Source organism: Pteropus vampyrus, unplaced genomic scaffold, assembly GCF_000151845.1.
Source record: "Pteropus vampyrus isolate Shadow unplaced genomic scaffold, Pvam_2.0 Scaffold195, whole genome shotgun sequence".
NCBI classification, from domain to species: Eukaryota; Metazoa; Chordata; class Mammalia; order Chiroptera; family Pteropodidae; genus Pteropus; species Pteropus vampyrus.
The window spans coordinates 1615257-1634540 of NW_011888976.1; the positions used below are offsets into that span (position 1 = coordinate 1615257).

At 43.1% G+C, this 19284-nt stretch overlaps 1 protein-coding gene and 1 pseudogene across 1 annotated transcript in view; both read left to right on the top strand.

The window, feature by feature from the left end:
• Positions 1-19284, top strand: part of IL17RD (interleukin 17 receptor D) — a 62210-nt gene that overhangs the window by 28661 nt on the left and 14265 nt on the right. Inside the window, exons 2-6 of the mRNA XM_011371797.2 lie at positions 9239-9296; positions 13392-13517; positions 16624-16742; positions 17261-17381; positions 19237-19281. Coding sequence (XP_011370099.1) covers positions 9239-9296; positions 13392-13517; positions 16624-16742; positions 17261-17381; positions 19237-19281 — 469 coding nt within the window. The remainder of the gene's footprint in view (positions 1-9238; positions 9297-13391; positions 13518-16623; positions 16743-17260; positions 17382-19236; positions 19282-19284) is intronic.
• On the top strand, positions 3050-3168 carry LOC111746624 (annotated as a pseudogene).

Genomic DNA, 19284 nt, shown 5'->3' on the forward strand with positions numbered 1-19284 from the left:
TAGACCTTGCAGAGAAGCAGTCACATAAGGATCACTGTTGCTTTGGCTGAAAACATTTGAGTCAGAACTGATGGGTGAATGCTTCTGGGGGAAAGAGAGATGAAGGTCTTGATCGCTTTGAGTCAGCTGGGGTCTTAGGAAGATAGGACTCTGTCAGGATGAGGAGTGATGGGGGGCACCTGCCAGCACCCAAAGGGGTTTGCATTGCAGATGTGTATGTCTGAATCCATACCTGGAGGGGTCTGTTAAAGGGGTTGTATCCTAGGGAAGTCCAGATACACCCGCTTATTTCTAAGTGAGAACTCTAGATTCTTCATGTCTAAACATGGCTTTGAACCTTGGGCCTGTGAAGCCCTCATTGGCCTTGGGGAGCTCCAAGAGTGCCCCCAAATTATGTAAGGGATGTTTCTGGGGGAGACTGGATAGGGAATGTTTCTCACAGGATTCACCTATGGATTCTAGAAACCCTTTCCCATTCACAACAATAGGTTCATCAGCAATTAAAAGTGAAGTCTCCCTGCTTTGGCCAGTAGCTCTGCCAGGATGTCTCGTTTCCGGTAAAGCCTGAGTCTGGGATCCCTTTCATAGGCAGGCAATAGGAGGCAGCTTTGCACACAGGTTGACTCACTTGGGGTTTTGCAGCCAGAGAACTAGAGAGTTTAAAGGGATGCTTGAAGCTCATCTCCTTCCTAGAGAAAGAGGAGTAAGCCACAGATAACTTTTTAAAAAGGGTCTAATGTTGACTTGCTGCTTCCTACTGTTAGTTTAAGGAGGTTTTTCTGTGCAAGACCTCCATGTGGACAGAAATCATAGGCTGACAGAAGGGGTTGCCTTGCTTTCTAGTATAGCATGTGATGTTTCTGTTAGTACTAAAATCTAAAAGGGCAGCCTTCCATAATTTCCAAATATGCGAAATGCACCTTGAAGGAAGACGCACATGTGTGGGGCACACTGGAGACCTGCCTGGCTGGAGAAGGCTGGGTCCCCATGGCAACAGCACAGTCCCCATTTCTGCAGGCATTTGTGCTGTAAAAGCATAATTCCAGATGTGATACAGTATTTGGAGACTCTATCCCTGGGCCTCAAAAACAGTATTTGAAGTCTGCACAAGTCAATGCACAGTCTGTGTGGTCCTAAGGCTTTTTATTAGTAATTTTATTTTGATCCGAACATTTCCTCTGAGCTTAGGCATAACAACCATGTTTATAGCTTTAAGTTTTCCTCTGTTGTCTAATCACTATTTTGCCCTCGCAGGAAGATACTTTCTCCAGTTTCTGGAGTGAAGTCTTTGTAACTATCTTTAACAGTTAAGAGCTAAGTGAGAGGAGTGGGTAGCTGATTTGCTGGAGGTGGGGGAGTCGGGGATATTTGGGTGGTTAGTTGTTCTCTTCCTACCCGGTATTTATAGAAAGCCGGTTAATCTGCGTCTGTGAGTTGTCTGTGTGTGCTTTTGAAACTGCAGATGGGTTGCCTGTTACCTTTCAAATGCCAGTTCTCTAACATGCGGTTCTCATTTGAGTGGATGGGAGTGGTGTGTGCAGCCGAGGGGAAAGGTCTGGCTTTCCCATCCAGAGGCATGTTTTATAGCTTGCTTTTAACGTTTTGAGAATTGGAAAAGTGGAACAATCCTGTCTATTTGTGAGTATCAGCCATGGGAGAACGCACAGCCCAGATTCTTAACAGACTAATTGGACAGAGTACTTGGGCTTTTTGCTCTGTAAAAGCCACGGAGGCTACAGAGCTTTGTTTTTAAACGGAGGAAAAGTCAGCGTGTGTGCGTGTTTGTGTGTATCTCTGGGCTTTAACTGCATGTGCATGTTCTTGTGGCAAAGCAATAAGAAAACCATAAAGTCTAGAGCAGGGAAGGACATTTTAAAATATATTAAATTCCATTTAGGCCACCACCATTTAGAAAAGTTGCTATCATATTACAATATGTAAATGTATCAGACATTGTACACCTTAAACTTACACAATGTGTTACGTCAATTAGATTTCAATTAAAATAAAGAAAGAAAGAAAGAAAGAAAGGAAGAAAAGTTGCTGTCTGAGAAACAATTCAAAGGCCCTAACACATCTTTATCTCCAGTGAATGAATTTCCTGGTGGGATGAAGGTCGAGGAAGGTGGAAGAGTGAAAAGAAGCTTAGATAAAACACGAGCTCTCAGTTTGATAAGTAAGACACATGTTAACTTGGCGTAGCTTGGCTCCATGTTAGAGCTCAGAAACAATTGTCCCTTCAGCTTTTCCTTTGGGGGAGCGTGAAATTAGGAACATGTGTGTGCTGATTAGCAACATGTCAGAGATGAATCATGATTACGGCTTTGGTCTGGTGCACAGGCAATGCTTTAGAGCAGTGATTTCCTACCTCCGTGAGCAAATCTCTAATTAGCTTAAGATCTCCGGGTTTTTTGGGGCCGACGTGGTAATTGCTGGTGGAAACCCACCGGCACCCCCCCAGAGCTTGTGTGTTCCCCATTAGACATCCAAGACTGCACCTCCCCAAATCAGACAGTGGGCTGGCACCCTTCATTTCTGAAGCTGGTCTCATCTAGATGGAGAGTGAAAGAGAACAGCTCCCGGGAATGTGGAGCGAATATCTTGAATAGATCCAGGCGCAAGCTGGCTTTGTGATTTATTTTCCTTGTGTTTTGAATTTGCCAGCATTCTCCTCGGCTTACATCACCTGGGGCTTCTCTGCCTTTGCTGACTTTTTTTTTTTAAGTTAAAGGTTTCAACTGAAGTAAATAGGATCTGTCTTCATTTATGAAACCATCTGTACCTGCGTTGAGTAAATTGACCCCCATGGTCTGCTTCTTACCCTTACCATGTCCACTGGTCGTAGGCAAAAGCTCCTGCCCCATTGTGCATTTAAAGCCTAACAGAGCTGTTTGTCTTTAAGTTTTATTGACACATCGGAAACCCAAGATGGAGGAAATGTGTTGGAAATAGAGAGTTGGCCCTAGTTTTAAGTAGTTACTTCGTGTACCTGTAAGAAACCTATCCTCTCAGTTCTTTCTGACGAATGCGCTTATTTAAATTTCACCCAGTCTATGATCATGCCACCCTGAACAAGCCTGATCCCTTCTGATTTCGGAAGCTAAGCAGGGTTGGGCCTGGTTAGTACTTGGATGGGAGACCACCTAGGAAGACCAGGTGCTGTAGGCATAAAAAGTAAAAAAATAAAGGATTGTAAGCTGACAAGGCCCTTGCAATCTGTGAGGTCAACCAGGGGTTGCCTTGCCTAAAAAAAAATAAATAAAAATAAAATAAAATAAATTTCACCCAAACTCAGTTCGCTAAATCATTACCAGCTTTCTGAAAGTTCCTTTTTGATTTGAAAGTAGTCTTGTTTAAGCCTTCCTGTCTGGCCTGCCTTTCATTGGTAAAGGAGGTGCTATAATTAGCATAGTCTTTTTAAAATGCTTTTTTCCAAAATGGCAGTTAAGCTATTTTGGAGCTGGATTAGAAATGTTGCTCTGGGAAATTGGTGTCTTCAAATGGCCCAGAATCCCCAAGAGCCCCCTCAGGAAATTGGCCATCTGATGGCCCCTGGTGGTGATGCTGGCTGCTCTGTGTGGGATCTTGCCCCATGGCTGTCTTTTTGTCTAGGCCTTTGCTTCTTTGCCATATGAGTGGAGAATGGTGTAGGGTTTTGCCTTTTGAATTTTATTCCTTTAGAGCACTTGCGAGTTATCCTTCCCCCTCCTCCCGCTTCCTTAGTAAAAGATGTTTTCTCCATTTTGTTCCCATTTGCTGCCTCGGTCCCAGCTTAAGAAAGAGTATTCATAACAGAGCTCCAGGCACCTGGGGCGTGCTTCGTAGCTTGCATTGGAGCCAATTAAAAACTGCCGTTTGTGCAGCAAATGGGGGTGGTTAATGAACTAAGAATGTGACACCCTGAGGCCACAGCATTGCCATTTATAGTTTTTAAGTAATAGGCAACAAACATATATTCTTAATTGTCGGCTTATTAAATATCAAAACGGGTGTAGTAGCTAAAAGCTGGGAATTGTTTCTTGAAAAACAGTTTCCAAAACTGTTGACAAGCTTTGTAAGTTGCCTTATCTGTGTTCTTAGTGTGGGTCTTAGATTTTAAGCCCGTAAATCACCCTGTAATACTAGCCTAGGTCCTCCTGGGTTCTTTGTATGTATATATTGTCTGGCTCAATCATTTATTAATTCAGACAGAAACTGATATTTATCAGGGCTGACTATGTTCCAGGCCTAGGACTGTGGTGCAAGCTTTGGTGGGGCATAGGGGGCTGTCCTGGTCATTTTGCCTTATGCTTACAGTTTCTCCCCATCTGGTCTAACTTGAGCACTTATTAGAGATAGAGTCACTGGGTCACCCAGTTACCACCAAGACCATCAGCAGAACACATTTCTTAGTCAGCCACCGTGCTCTGACCTGTTCATCTGCATCTTCTCCCACAACTCCCCCAAGGTCTGGATGCTAGAGACAGATCATACCTGAAGATGCCACTTCCTGCGAGCGTTCCCTGTCTGCCTCATATATCGCCTAGTAGCACAGCTCTCACCGTGTTCATCAGAGCGGGAATCTTCTCAGGAATGATGACGCAATCATTCCTGGGTGTGAAATAACCATTTCACTGTATGTCACTTGCTGTGCAGAGCCCTGGATATATGTCATCTCACATAGTGCCCACGCCTACCCTTTCTAGGGGATTTTATTCAAACACTTCCTATTTAGCTCAGGGAAATGAGGTTCAGGAAGGTTTAGAAGCTTGCCCAAGGTCACACAGATGCAAAGGGGGAGATTTGAACACACATCTGTACAACTTCCAAAGCCCATTCTGTTAACCACTATCTTACCCCAAACAAGCCCCATGCTAGCCCACAGAAGCCTGTATCTAAGATGGCAAAATCTCAAGCCGCAGCTCTGATGGATTAGTGTTCCTGTCTGCCTGAAGCCAGGGTAGGAGAGAATGCAGTGACAAATGATCGGTTTGCTATGGGTGTGGGAGTGGGAGAATGACAACTCATGCCATGTATGTGACATCGAGATCCATTTCTTCCATATTGCAGCTGAAACTATATGTGTGTATTAGCTTTCAATTGCTGCTGCAATAACTACAAATTTAGTGGCTTAGAACACACAAGTGTATTATCTTATAGTTTTTGAAGTCAGAATTCCAAAATGAGTTTTATGGGGCTAAAATCAAGCTGTTGGCAGGACTGGCTCATGGAGGCTCTAGAGGAGGATCCATTCCTTCCGTTTTGCAGCACTTGAGGCTGCCTGCATTCTTTGGCTCATAGCCCCTCTTCCGCCGTCTTTAAAACCAATAACAGTATCTTTAAATCAATGTCTCTCTGTCTCTGCCTTCTGCTTCCCTTGTCACATCTCCTTCTCCTGACTCTGATCTTCTTATCTCCCTTTGTGATTTCCTTGAGCCCACCTGGATAATCGAGAATAATCTCTTTCTCAGGACCCTCAAACTTAATCACATCTGCATAGTTCTTTTTGCTATGTAAAGTAACATTCACAGCTTCTGGGGATTATAATGTGGACATGTTTGGGAGTACTGTTATTCTGTCTATCATAGAGTGTAAAGAAAACAGTGGTGTGTGGGCTAGCCTGGGCACACTGTTTCTCAGGTGTTTTTTGAGGGCTCTGAAGCAGTGGAAACATCATTTGGGTGTAAGCCAAGGATAACCTGGTGGACTGTCTGATGCATGTGCCGAGAAGCCATGCATTCTGTGACTTCCAAGAATGAAAGGTCTTTACGATGCATGCAAGAGCTGGTACCCGTGATGGTATCTCTTGCTTTCGACCTCCATGACCAGGTTTAGATGGTCACAAGGTCTTTTGATCTCTGATTTTCTGTGGAATAGAATTACCACTTTGCATCTATATGGGCAGATGTACCATGCCAGTCAAATTGTGGGGATGGATTACTGTGCTTCTTTCGAGTATACAGGCAGACTGATGTATGAGGAACACAATGTGATAGGGGATAGACTAAGGCAGGAAGCCCACAGGGGTGGGGACTTGGGTTACATGAAGGCCATTCTGGAAATATGGAAGTACTCAAGAACATGTGCTGAGCTGTAGTACAGTGCCTGTAGTGATTGGAAGAAGGTAGGCAGGAATGTCAGGAATGGTCTAGGAAGACAGGGAGCCAGTGGTGGACTTGGAGCAGAGAAATAAGGGCAGATTTGCACATTAGGAGATCAGCTTGGTGCCAAAGCCCCCCTTGAGATCAGGACCTGGGTCTGGTTCAGGGTCAAGTGCCTAACCCTTTTGGGCTTTGGTCAAGGTGGAATGCTCAGTGGATAGTGAATGGATGCTGCATGCAAGTCTTCCTGTCCTTTGAGGCCAGCTCACTGGCTCCCTCCTTGGAACAGCTCCATATCACAGAGACCTTATTTGGAGGAATTTGGGTTCTTGTATGCATGATATAGCCAGTCTCACTGTCTTGGGCTCCTTTCCATGATACATTGTTCATTGCAAATGCCTAATATCTGTTAAAAACACGTTACAATAGAAGTACAAGGAGGAGAAGAACAAAATGAAGAGCTGATAAAATCCTACAAGTAAGACAATTAGTTACCAGAGTCCTATGTATCTTGGAGCATACTGTTAAATGGAGTGCATTTCCGTTTTGAAAAGTGCTTCCTCTTTGTGGCTTAATGTATCCTCCTTACACCCCTTCCCAGGTGAAAGTCATGCAGATTATATTAAAAAACAACAACAACAACAACAACAACAAAAAAAACAGTTGAGATTCTGACCCAGTGAAGAGGTTTGTCCTTGGTAGCCAGTTGGAGGATGGAAGGATTAAGGTACTTACCTTGGCTTCTAGGTTGCATTTTTGTTTTTCTCCCATGATGCTCCCTTTTTCCCTCCACTCTAGCCCAGTTATCAATCTCTCTTTTAAGCTTCTAGTACAGGTTGTCCTAACTGTTAGTTCATTCTTACTGAGGTGCCGCCTGTGGCGTTTCATATACTGTATGCTTATTTATGTCTGGTTCTTTTACCCTAGCTACATATACCTTGTATGCCATCTACACTGAGAATTCTTGGAGGTCTGGGTGTGGTTTGATATTTGTCTGTATACCTTGCATGTGATCTACGTACCTAGTTATTCTTTGAAAGAATGAGCCACTTCGCTCCTGAGGGCAGGACAGTGGCAGCTTTGTTTATCACCATACCTAGCATAATGTCTGGCTCATAATAGATGGTGAGTGAATTTATGTCCTGGGGATTTGTAAGGGAGCAGAAAGTTAACTTGGGCATTACTGAAGGGTTGTGGGGGATTGCATTGTCTCCTTCTTGGTCACCTGCCTGGCTGTGTTACTTTGGACTTGGCCATCTGGAAATTAACATCCTCTAGCTGCACAGACTGTGGCTTTGTCCCTAAAGAGTTATGGCACAGGAGGTTTTATGCAAACACTTCATATATAGCTCAGGGAAACAAGGTTCAGGAAGGTTTAGAAGCTTGCCCAAGGTCACACAGCTGCAAAGGGGGAGATTTGAACACACATCTGTACAACTTCCAAAGTTCATTCTGTTAATCACTATCCTACCCCAGACAAGCCCCGTGCTAGCCCACATGTCTTAGCTGGCCTGCACTCAGTAATTGGTATTTATTGATATTAGAAGTCATTTCAACTGGAGTTAAAATACAAGTACCTTTCTGGCTCTTTCTTTCAAGGCTGTGTGACTTTTTCTGTCTGAATTGTTTTCTAATGGCAGAGTGGGGTGCTTTTTCTGTCTGAATTGTTTTCTAATGGCAGAGTGGGGTGCTTTTTCTGATTAGGCATACAGAACCCCCTCTAAGCATCTGCTTTTGTGCCCAAGAAGGTAATAAAGTAACAACACTTTCCAGAGTTTCAGTTCAGGTGAGAAATTCTGGAACCTTGTGTATGTGGGGAAGGCAGGAGGAAAGCTAGAGAAGGAAGTGAACCAGGAAGAAGCTCCAGTGGATCGTGGACTGGTGTGCCATGTTGATTTAGATTTTTCTGTTACTGCTTATCCATCACTTGAATTAGAATGGTGTGTGTGTGTGTGTGTGTGTGTGTGTGTGTGTGTGTGTGTGTGTGTCTGTCCATCTGTCTGTCCATCCTTTTCTGCGCAGCTGTGCTTTCCCAAGGTCCACATTTATCTGAGCTCAGGGATATAGTTTCAGCGGGCGTGCTTGGCTTCAGGGTAAGCAGTGTGAACATGCCTGTAGCATATGGCTGTGCTGGGGTTGTGGTCTGAGACCCTGGGCTCCATCAGAAGTGTTCTGCACGTTATGTCTCAGTGTAACAATGGCCCATTAAATACCGGGCTGCCAACATATGGTTTTCCCCAACATCCCTCTTGTCGAGTGGAAACTTTAGCTGTGTGGTTAGAATATTTTCCCATCGCTTAGCATTTCAGAATTAACATTTTAGAGAATTCTGCAATTAATGCAGAATGGCACATTTGCAGATTATTACAGAAACAGTTAAACGAGTGTCAGTAGATGTATAGCTGCTCTTTCCCATGATGGATAAGTAGGGCTAGGAAAAGGCCAGGCCAACTGGAAGATTCCGGGGCTCCCTCTGCGGATGCTGTAATTAAAGCGGGAAGTCTGGCGGAGTTGTTATCCCTGCTGTTAAGAGCGCAGATGGCTAACAGCCACATCACCAAGAGTTAGAGTTAGACTTTTTAAAGTCCTTTTTTCTTTTTCTTTTATGACCCACCCTATATGTTCCAAGCATAGGTACAGATTCAGTGAAGAATTTTCTCATTAAAAGTAACAGCTTATTCCCACACTCATTCCCAGTCTTGGAATGAGAAACCTGTTTCCTTAGACTTGAGGAATTGTCTATCTGTCATGGCTTAATAGAGCTTTTGGACCAGAGTGTCTGGTGGGTGAATTTTATAACCAATCAGTGCTCCAAGCATATCCAACTGGTAGGGCTCCAGCTGGCAGCTCATGTCTCTCTCCCAATTTTACTGTTAATGAATTATTATTTAGGCCCCAAACATAGAACAGCCTGCTCCTGTTGTCTTAGGAGAAATGAGTGCTCACGATCCCTGTGGCCTGGCAGTAAGGAATCTCCTGGGTTGTAGAGAGTTTGGCAGTCAAGGGACACGAAGTGGGCGGAAAGAGTGAGGACATTGCTTGGTGACTGGCATGACCCTGGGTCTCTGCAATCATATGTGCATTTTGACTCCATGGGGATCTGTGCTGGAAAAGCAAATTGGCCTCATTCCTCATCACGTTCTCTTGTTTTCCCACAGGGAATGGGGCCGGCCAGCAGGAACAGCGGGCTGCACAACATCACCTTCCGATATGACAGTAAGTAACTGGCTTGACCTGCGATGAATGGAGCCCTTTCCGTGATCTAAAGCCTACACAGTCGTGCTTGATCAAGGGCACTGCAGATCCTGGGGTTGAGGAATTTTTTGAACCTGCTCAGGTCTGTCAACAGAGCTAAAGCAGCTCAGGCTCAGTTAAGCCGCTCAAGAATTTGGGGCAGGTCAAGCGTCCTCTGTCGTGTTCCAAGAGGTTGTGTATGGAGACCTCCCCTGATCTCCTCGGGACACGGCCATGTCCTTAAGAACAAGCGCAGATGCTTGTAGGGCCCTGCAGGGGACACGCTAGTGAAGCCGCCCAAGTGCAGGGTGCTAGGGAGTGGTAGGGGCTGTGGCAAATTGGGTAGCCCATGTCAGGTCAGAGGGAGCACCGGGGGTCAGAGGGAGCACCAGCTCCTCCATTCCAGCCGGTCGTGGCCTTGAGGGATGTCTCCTGAGCATAGCCAGGTGTGATTTCCAGGAAGAGTGGGAAATTGGCAATTTTTGTATGAACATTTTTAATATTGGCATTTTTTAAAAAACTTTCGCAAACACAGAGTGGGCCAAGTGAATCTGTGTCCTAGGTTGGCCCAGGGGCCTCTGGTTGGCTGTCTCTGACATAGGCCTGTGCTCCAACCCTGGCTCCATACCTGTCAGTTGTGAACTATGGCAGGTGACTTGACTTCTCCAAGCCTCAATTTTCTCCTCATTTTAGCAAAGATTAGTTTCTTGCTTGGCATCATTTTTGAGGCTTAAACAAGGTAATGCATATGACCAGCTTGCCTTGGTAACTGGCCTGCACTCAGTAATTGGTATCTATTAATATTAGAAGTCGTTTCGACTGGAGTTAAAATATAAGCACCTTTTTAGTCCTTTCTCCTAAGGCTGTGTGACTTTTTTTGTCTGAATTATTTTCTAATGTCAGGGTTGGGGTGCTTTTTCTGATTCTGCATATAGAACCCCCCTCTAAGCATCTGCTTTCGTGCCCAAGAAGGTAATTATATAGAATTGTGAGCATTGTAGCCATATAAGCCATAATTTGCAAGTAAAATTGTCGATAAGAAGCTTGACTCATATTTAGTGACTCCTAATATTTGATTCATCTCTTGGGGAGGGTTACAAGTTCATGTAAGTAAAGGGTATAGGTCACATGAGGCCTCTGGAATGATCATTGCTAAAGCAGAGTTTTCAAGGTTGTGTATACAACCTAACAATTTTAGGATACAAATATGTATGTAAAATTCATAACCACAGTTGCTGACCTGGGTACTTTAAGTTAACCAGTGAGAACTTAATATGAAACTCAGACATTTCGTGTTAGTGGTATGTGCATGTTTTGGGTAAATGCTGATGCTAATGAAGGATTTGCAAGTCCATGATAGTTAATTCAGCTAAGTATAGACATGTGTAAGGGATCTTTGAGTTAGAAAGCTAATTCCTAATATATGTTCTTGGTCTTAGCAGATCTTGTATTACATTCAAGAGTTCAAAATTTTCCGGTCCGCTGAAAACAAATATTTGCATGTCAAATTTAATAATGGGGTTTTGTGAAAGAGGATCTATACCTGTAAAACTTAAAAGTGTCATATTTTTTACGTGGGACTAGATATTTGGCCCACGTGCTAACGCCTGTCTCTTAGTCATCATTTTCTAATTTTTCAGCATTTAATTAGAATTTAATTCACAACTCGAATTGACTCCTAAGTTTGGTTGCATTTTGGCAAAATGTCATTTGGCCGTAATTTTTCTGTAACTAAAATTCAAAACATTGGAGTTGCTGATAATTGGGTCCAGGCTATGTAAAATACTTATTTGTTGTTTTTCATTGAGAAAGATATTTCTCTCTTCCACAAGAAAGTTCCTGTTACTGCTCTGTTGACTGGTTACTAGCTCTGTTTGAAATAGCTAAGAACCAATTGCCAGGATTTTGCCAAAAGTATTAAACGGTAAAATCTTATTTTTCAATTCCTTTGCCATTTGATGTTAACAAAGAAATTATCTTGCCGTTTGGTCAAAACCGAATTTCACAGGTCTCCTTGCCTCCTTTCATGTTGCGTTTCTCATTTCTTCTTCAGGCTCTGAGGGGATAATGCCTGAGTAACTTATAATACATTTTCTTAATTCTTAGACTTTTTATTTGCTTAATTGTATGTACAGAAACCCGGAGCGTGCTAATTTTGGCATTAGAAATGAACAAAGAAAAGAAAACACCATGATTCGCTCTTGTTCATGCATCTTTTCCTAAAGCTGTTTAAATCAGAGGTTTCTCTTTCATTACAGACCTCAATAAATGAAAATGTTTGAACTTCACAAGCATGATGGGAATCTTGTCTTTTTTTTTTTTTTTTTTTATGCTGGGAAGTTGGTCTCAGCCAGGATTTTTACAGGCTGAAAACCTCTGATTCAGAGCTCCTTTTAGCCATAAGCTCCGTGCTGAGGATGGAATGGCAAGAGCCCTGCATGAGCATCTGAGGCTGCCCCTGAGCTGGTCAGCAGTGGAATCCTGAGCTACCCAGCTGACCTCTCAAGCTGCGCTCTCCTCATTTGTACAGTGTGGAACAGTTAAACCAGATGTTGAAAAAGTTTTTTCACATTCTAAAATTCTCTTCTGCACCTAAAGAACACATGCTACATGCTTTGAGAGTGAATTTTCTTCAAAACTAGAATTCAGTTTTATTCATTATTAGCATCTTTTCTCAAGAAGTAATATTGAAATATATAGAGGTGGCTATTTTTTGAAGCAGATGGGAGTTTACAGAAGGGAGAATTACAAAAACGAAAGCAGGGGAGAGGTGCATTTTAGTACATGTGTGTTGTGCTTTATTAAGAAATTTGAAAAGGAGGAATATCACGTGCACATTAAAAGGCTTTGAAGGCTATCCATTAGATGTTAGCAGTCATTTCTGTGTGGTAGGAGGTTATGAATGATTTTTACATTTTTCTTATATTCTTTTGTCATTTTCAAATATGCAATGAATGTTTTTAGTCATAAAAATGGAAAATGTGTGGTATAGTTTCAGGGGAAAATTCAGCAGACTCACTGAGCTTCTTAGAAACACTTCTGAATGCTTCTCAAAAACATCCAGCCTTCAGAGGGGTCATGGGTAGGTGGATGGAATTGAAGACCTTATGTAGTAGAGACTAAAGAGGGTTTTCAAATTTAATCATTGAGAAGGAAATGGAGATGAAGCAGCATAAGAATTATGAGTTGATGTTTGCTGGGGATGGCTGGTGGTTCTCCATGCACGAGTGGCCAAGAGGGGTCTGCGGCCGTTCTCAGAAATCCCAGCCCGAGTCTGGCTGGAAGCTTCTGGTAGCCTTTTAGGATCTTGCAGACTTTGAAGGTTTAATTAGCAGTGCCAGGTGGCACAGCTGCTCAAGTGGTTTGGCTTCATCGACAGGTGGCAGTGAACGGTGTTGTCAGACCAAATCAAAGAGTCAGAGGTTTTTTGTTTTTTGAGCAGGGTAGAACTCTGGTTTTGGTGAGTGTTGTGGGTGTCTTTGATGATTCATGATGTCTGGGAACAAAAGTTTTACCTTTGACGATGCTAGTTAACATGGAAGGTGCTTTGCTTATCACTAAGTCAAGTCAGTATTTTTTGCAGCTCCTAACTGGATTGTTTTAACAGTCTTGATGTGAATCACTGTCTCATGAGTTCCTCATTTTAGTTCCTTTTGCCCAGTCACTTTGTCCTCTAGGTTTCTTCTAAAAATAAATAAACCCGAGATTATTTAGCCATTGTTTTGTTTCAAATCATTCTTTAATGCTCATGTAAATAATGATTGATTTGGGCAAAATGTCATTTTAGTAAAAAAGTTCATGCCAGATACACAAACCCCAGGCCGAATATGATTCTCCTAAAACTGACCTGGAATATAACTCCAGGGGTGGGCGGCAGTGACGACGCTATAAATAAATCCCGTTTCAGCATCTTATGGTTTTTCAGTCAACCTTTGATGTCGTGTTTGGGCTCTTGAGGCACATGTCTTTTAAACAGAATGGATTTAGCCACCTGCAGATGTGTTCTGCGTAATTTGAGATGAACTTGGAAATAAAAAATTTCTAAATGTGACTGTTTTTGTTCTCTCAACTTTCTAGACTGTACCACATACTTGAATCCGGTGGGGAAGCACGTAATTGCTGATGCCCAGAACATCACCATCAGTCAGTATGCTTGCCACGACCAAGTGGCAGTCACCATTTTTTGGTCCCCAGGGGCCCTTGGTAAGTGGTCAAAATGGAGTCCACTGTGGTGGACTGGGTGGGTAGTGCCGAGTGCAAGGGTCCAGACATGACGGCCTCCAGGGGCCAGATAGGTCTTCACATGAGAGTGACTTAGGTTGGCTTGTGCACAGACATACTTCCTACTTTGTTGCACACAAGTGCTGGGCATGCACAGGGCTTGGTGCTGTGCCCTGTGGTTCATCTCTTGTTCTCTTGGGTGTTACTGAGAGAGATGTGAGTTTGAAAAATACTAGTAGATGAGTGGTAAATGGCACTGAGGCCTTGGCCTCTGTATCTCAGCCATAGTGGGAAGATGGGTGGGCCATCCAAGGACATGATGTCTTTGGCATCAAGCATTAGTGGTCTCTGGCCACATAGAGATGTGCAGGTCCAGCACTGGCACATTTTGTGAGTTTTCAGGAAAATCCCAGTTTTCATGAGAAACCATGAAATCAATTTTTTAGTGTTGGCGACAAATTGAACTTTTACGTAAACTGTGTGGGCTGAAAAAACCAAACTAAAACAAAGAAACAGAAAAAAGCAAACCCATAGTATTTGGGCCAGATTCAGATTAGGGCCAAGTCCGCTTGTCCTCTTTTATGAATTGATGATGATACACAGGAGAGGATGAAATAGTTGAGTATGGGACACGGGGAGGGCCCATTTGTTCTGATGAGTCTGGATTTGAACCCAAAATTACAAGAGGCATTCAAACCTTTCTGAGCCCCAGCTTCTCCATCTGTATCATGCAGATGACTGCCTCTTGGTTTGTTATAAAAATTCAGACACACACACACACGGTACATTTCTAGAGAGAGCTATTAAGAAAACAGTGGCTATTGTTATCGTCAGAACTTGGTCCTTTGACACTGCTACTCAATCTTAGAATTTTAAAAAAAATCTGGCTAAGGGAAAAGTAAAGTCTGGATTTCTTAATCTGAATGGGATAAATCTCTGAAGAACCAGCTTGGAGGAGAGGTGAGTGCAGAGAGAGGGAGGATGGATCAGACCCATGGGCCTGACTCATTTATCCATGTAAATACTGCTGGGTCTGAACCCAGTGGGTTTTCCAAAAATAACATTATCTTAACATTTAAAGATAAAAAACATTCTCTGTGGATAAAAGGGATATGATCATTCCACATAAGACTAAATGACTAAGGGGTTGGCCTGACGAATTGCAGGCTCCTCTTCAGAATGAAAGGAAGGTATGTGAGCTGGTGGTAGGAAACCAACTTATGAAACAGTGAGGTGGAAGGTTGAACTTTTCCTGCAGGATGATTTGTGGGTAGGATGGCTATCAGTTTCTGTGAGGTTCTATCAAGGAAACTCCATGGGAGACAGAAAAGCACATAGGTCAAGAGTATTCTAGGTTCAAATTCTTCCTGTCATTTAATTCCTGTGTGACCCTCGACAAGTCATCTACTGTCTCTATACCTCCATTTCCTCATCTGTAAAATGGGGACAATAGCTTCCTTCTATGGTTGTTTGGAGGATATAAAGAGTTAAGTGATGGGAAGGAGTTAATGAGTTCCTTTATGAGAAGTTGCCCTATAAAATTGCTAACATTATATAACTGCAAGGTGTTAATAGTATTGTGATAAAGATGTTACTGTGATTTAACATTTATATTTGCTGCCTCTACCCTCACTTCCAGACTTGGTGTAGTGATTTTTTAGGCAGGTCTTTTAAAAATAAGGTCTAGACCCTTCTACTGTCACCCCAGCTGATGAATTTTTATTATATTGTGAGATAGGCAGTCTTTAATTATATTAATCACCTGGCTTTTGTTGCAACAGTTCTGGGGACATTGCATGAATTAAATATTAGTATAAGTAGTAAGGATTTGTTCCAAAAAAAAATTTTTTTTTGGAGGGTGGTGTTTCAAAAAGCAAGTTCCTGTGAGATCTACTAGTTGCAGGTCAAAGACCTGTCTGGTTGTTGGTGAGCTGGCTCTCACCCTGCAGGAAGCTTTGTACTTGAAACACAACATGGCAGAGTCAGTACCTGCATACTCTATGTACTCTGACCCCTAAAACATGAAGCTCTACTTGTTGTTCCTTTGCCCTGCCCACCGTAAAATATGTGCTCTTCATCAAATAGTTACAGGATCGGAGAACCTGTTTGAAAGAGAAAAAGATTTCCCTGGCCTTTGCCATCCATAATTTTCCCACCTGGTTAATTGCATCCTGTGTAATTACTTTGGCCCTGAGAGGGGAAGAGTTGAAAATGTCTCCTTGTCTAGTGTTCAAAAAGAATGCGAAATCGATATCGTGCCAATTGAGGCCGGCTTGGGGGATCTAGCTGCAGCTGGACCACTCTAGTCTCCATGGGATACAGAGCCCCGGTACTGGCTCTTGTGGCCATCAGAGCTTAATCCTTTTGAAAGCATCTAGTCGGACGTGCAGCAGGGGAAGCTCAGGTGGCGGGAGGCTGGGCCAGCGCCTTTCAGTGGCGCTGTGGGCGTCTCGGGGCTTCAGTGCTGTGTGAAGAGCACACACTGGGCAGCTCTTGGGTGTCTGCCTTTCAGGCATGATTAGAGCAAGAACCGCTTTGTAAATCGCATAGGCATTCTCCTAAGCTATTTAATCTCAAGCCTAGGAACCCCTTGGGCGCAGACACACATTTTGTTGGGAATTTTGTACATTGTTCATTGAAACATGCCAGCAAATACAAGACTAAAACTTAAAGTGGAAACATGGTTTGGTGGGAGTCCCTAGTCAGTGTGTGGAATTATCATCAGCTGAATACACCCTGTTTAATGACCTAGAAATTATGTATTCCACTGCAGACTTTTATGAATAATTGTGACTCGAGTCTAAATATTTGAACCCTGATGTCACAGAGGCAATGGGCATTTGTGAAGTGGCTGGCTAGATTAGAGATTAATTAATTAGTAATGGTGTGACAGAGAAAATCACCTGGCCTGTGCCAAAGGAATGCAGGGTATGTGTTTTTTCCTTTCTGTAAACTCAAATGTTCTAGCCAGAGTAAGAATTCCTTTAACTCTGTTGTGTAGGTGGAGAGGATGATAATGCTGGAGGAAGGAAAGTGTGTTTAAAAGTAATTAGGTCCCCTTTTAATAAAAGCATTCTGCTTTGCTTAGGCATCGAATTCCTAAAAGGATTTCGGGTAATACTGGAGGAGCTGAAGTCAGAGGGAAGACAGTGCCAACAACTGATTCTGAAGGACCCAAAGCAGCTCAACAGTAGCTTCAAAAGGACTGTAAGTCACACGCGGGGAATGTGCTCCTGAAGTACGCCATTGTCCCGGGGTCTGAATGGTCCATTGAAAGTCTGTGAAACTGGAGAAGGAGGGACTGTGGGGTCCACCCCGCCTGCCAAGGTGGGCGAGGATGACGGTGCAGCATCGTGAGCCTGCTCCATACTCCCCGAGAAACCCTCCAGCACCTCTCCCTGGTAAACACATCTCTCAGATTACACGCTGGAGCAGCCATCCCGGAAGGTGGCTTTGTGCTCTCAGGAGCTATGTGGGCTCCTCCCCACCACCTTCGAGGTTCAGTGTTAACAAGCTCTGGCTTCCTTGACAAAGAACAGACAGTATCGTCGATCTTCATTTTCAGTGAGGGGTCCAATATAAACTTGGTTTAGAAAATAGACCCGACATGTCCCCCACTCTGGAACTGTGTCTGGGTGACTGTCAGGGAGGAATGAAGCTCTCTTCAGTACGTAGAGGGTGGGTGACTTCTGCATGAGGTCACGTGTGTTTTTGTTCCCTTTTAGGTAATGGAATCTCAACCTTTCCTGAATATGAAGTTTGAGACGGATTACTTTGTAAAGATTGTCCCTTTTCCTTCCCTTAAAAACGAAAGCAATTATCACCCTTTCTTCTTCAGAACACGAGGTGAATGTCTTTCCTTCCTGATTCCCATAGGGAGACTTCTGCTTTTAATTTTTCAAATGAGATGTGTTCAAGAGCCCACCAAATAGTGCTGTGAAGAAAAACATAGTGAGGAGAAAAGCATCCAGAAAAAAATATCCAGGAAAGCAACTTTTAGAATTGAGGTTTGGCCCAGGAAGTGTGCATCTAACCACAGACACCCATTCCCGGTTTGTTCTAGAGCAGACGTGATGGTTGATTTTGGTGTAAAGAGTAGAGCATGAAACGATTCCATCTTTTACCTGTTACCGGGAGCGGGTAGCCTCTGTGAGTGACTGATGAGATTAAGAAAATTAGGCAGTATTTCCGAGATCACCATTTTCTAGAAATTTATTTTATTCTTTCTACTTATTTAACATGTGTGCCAGTTGCTGTTCTAAATGCTTTTCAAATGCTCAGTTTACCCCCATGACAACCCCACAAAGAGTCTATTCTTACCATCTTGATCATTAGATATAGAATCACACACAGAGGTCAAAGGGCTTTCTGGAAGCTGGGATTTGAACCCCAGAAGTCTGACTCTAGAGTCTAGACTCTCAAACCACCAACCATGCTGGTTTCCCTTGTCTGCCTGGCTCTCCTTTAACATCTGTTCTGCATACAGTATCTTTCATCTGCCTGAATCGCTGCTTTCAAATTCGGTGCCCAGGCACCCTGAAACCTGCAGCAATCACCTCTTGCCTTCCTGATCAGTCTTTCTGTCTGGTATTTCCGGCCTTGGATGGTCAGCGGTCAGTCCATTCCGACATCCCCTCCTCCGTGGTCTGGTTGTGGTCCTCAACCTCTGTGATGTTTTTATTCTCACCTTCAGCCTACATCAGTGTTCTACATCCCTTTGCAGAATTCTTACTCTGGCTGTTTTCTTCTCATCTTTTTCTTTAACCGTGGTTGTTTTCTATGCAGCAGTTATTTTATAACAATTGGTCTCATTTTCTTAATTAAAATAAGATTGCATAGCGCAAAGACCATGTGCATTTTACAACACCTTTCGATACCTTACATATAACAACTGGGTAGAGGATTCAAAGAATGTGTTCATGAAAATCTTGCCTAAAAGGTCAAACCTAGCATAATTTCAGATTAATTTTTCCCTTTCAGAATCAGTGTGTCTGTCAGGGTATGAAACGGAGGCAGGAGATGTGTTTATCACTGTGACCTTGATGCTACCTTTGGTTTTCTTAGCATTGTACAGACATTTTCAGAGGGTTCTCCCTGGTTAGCAACATGGCACATTAGACTAGCTGGGCTCTTGTTGTGTTTTTATCACATTTAAATCCTGTTTCAAAGCTACCGGCTTTGCTGCTTGGTTTTCAGCGCTGGTGCTGCTCCCTAGTAGATGCCTGGATATCACTTTTAGACTTTGTCAAAAGGATTTTAGGTTAGAATGCTAGTAAGTTCACAATAACCCCAAGACACTTAACAGGCTCAGTCCAGAGTTTTCCTGTGCCTAAACAACTCTGCAGTGAGACGGGGGCCAGCATCATTTCTGCTTACAGCTAAAGCAGAGCCTCCATGTGGCAGGTAGCATGAACACAGTCCCGCTGCCCTTGGCTGCTGGCATTGAAGCTATGTAATGCTTGACTGGCTTTTAAAATCTGAGAGACTTTATACTGTTTCCATTTATTTGGCATAAAATGAACTACATTAATATTTTTATATTGTGCAATTTCATTGCACTGTACTAAAAATCATTGTCGAATTGATGTATTTTATACTCTTCCCAGCTGCACCCAGTGCCATATATTTATATTTTATGATTTGTTGGACAAGGAAAATGTCAAACTGTCCTATAACTAAAAACATGCAACTCTCTTAATAGCCTGTGACCTGTTGTTACAGCCGGACAACCTGGCCTGTAAGCCCTGTA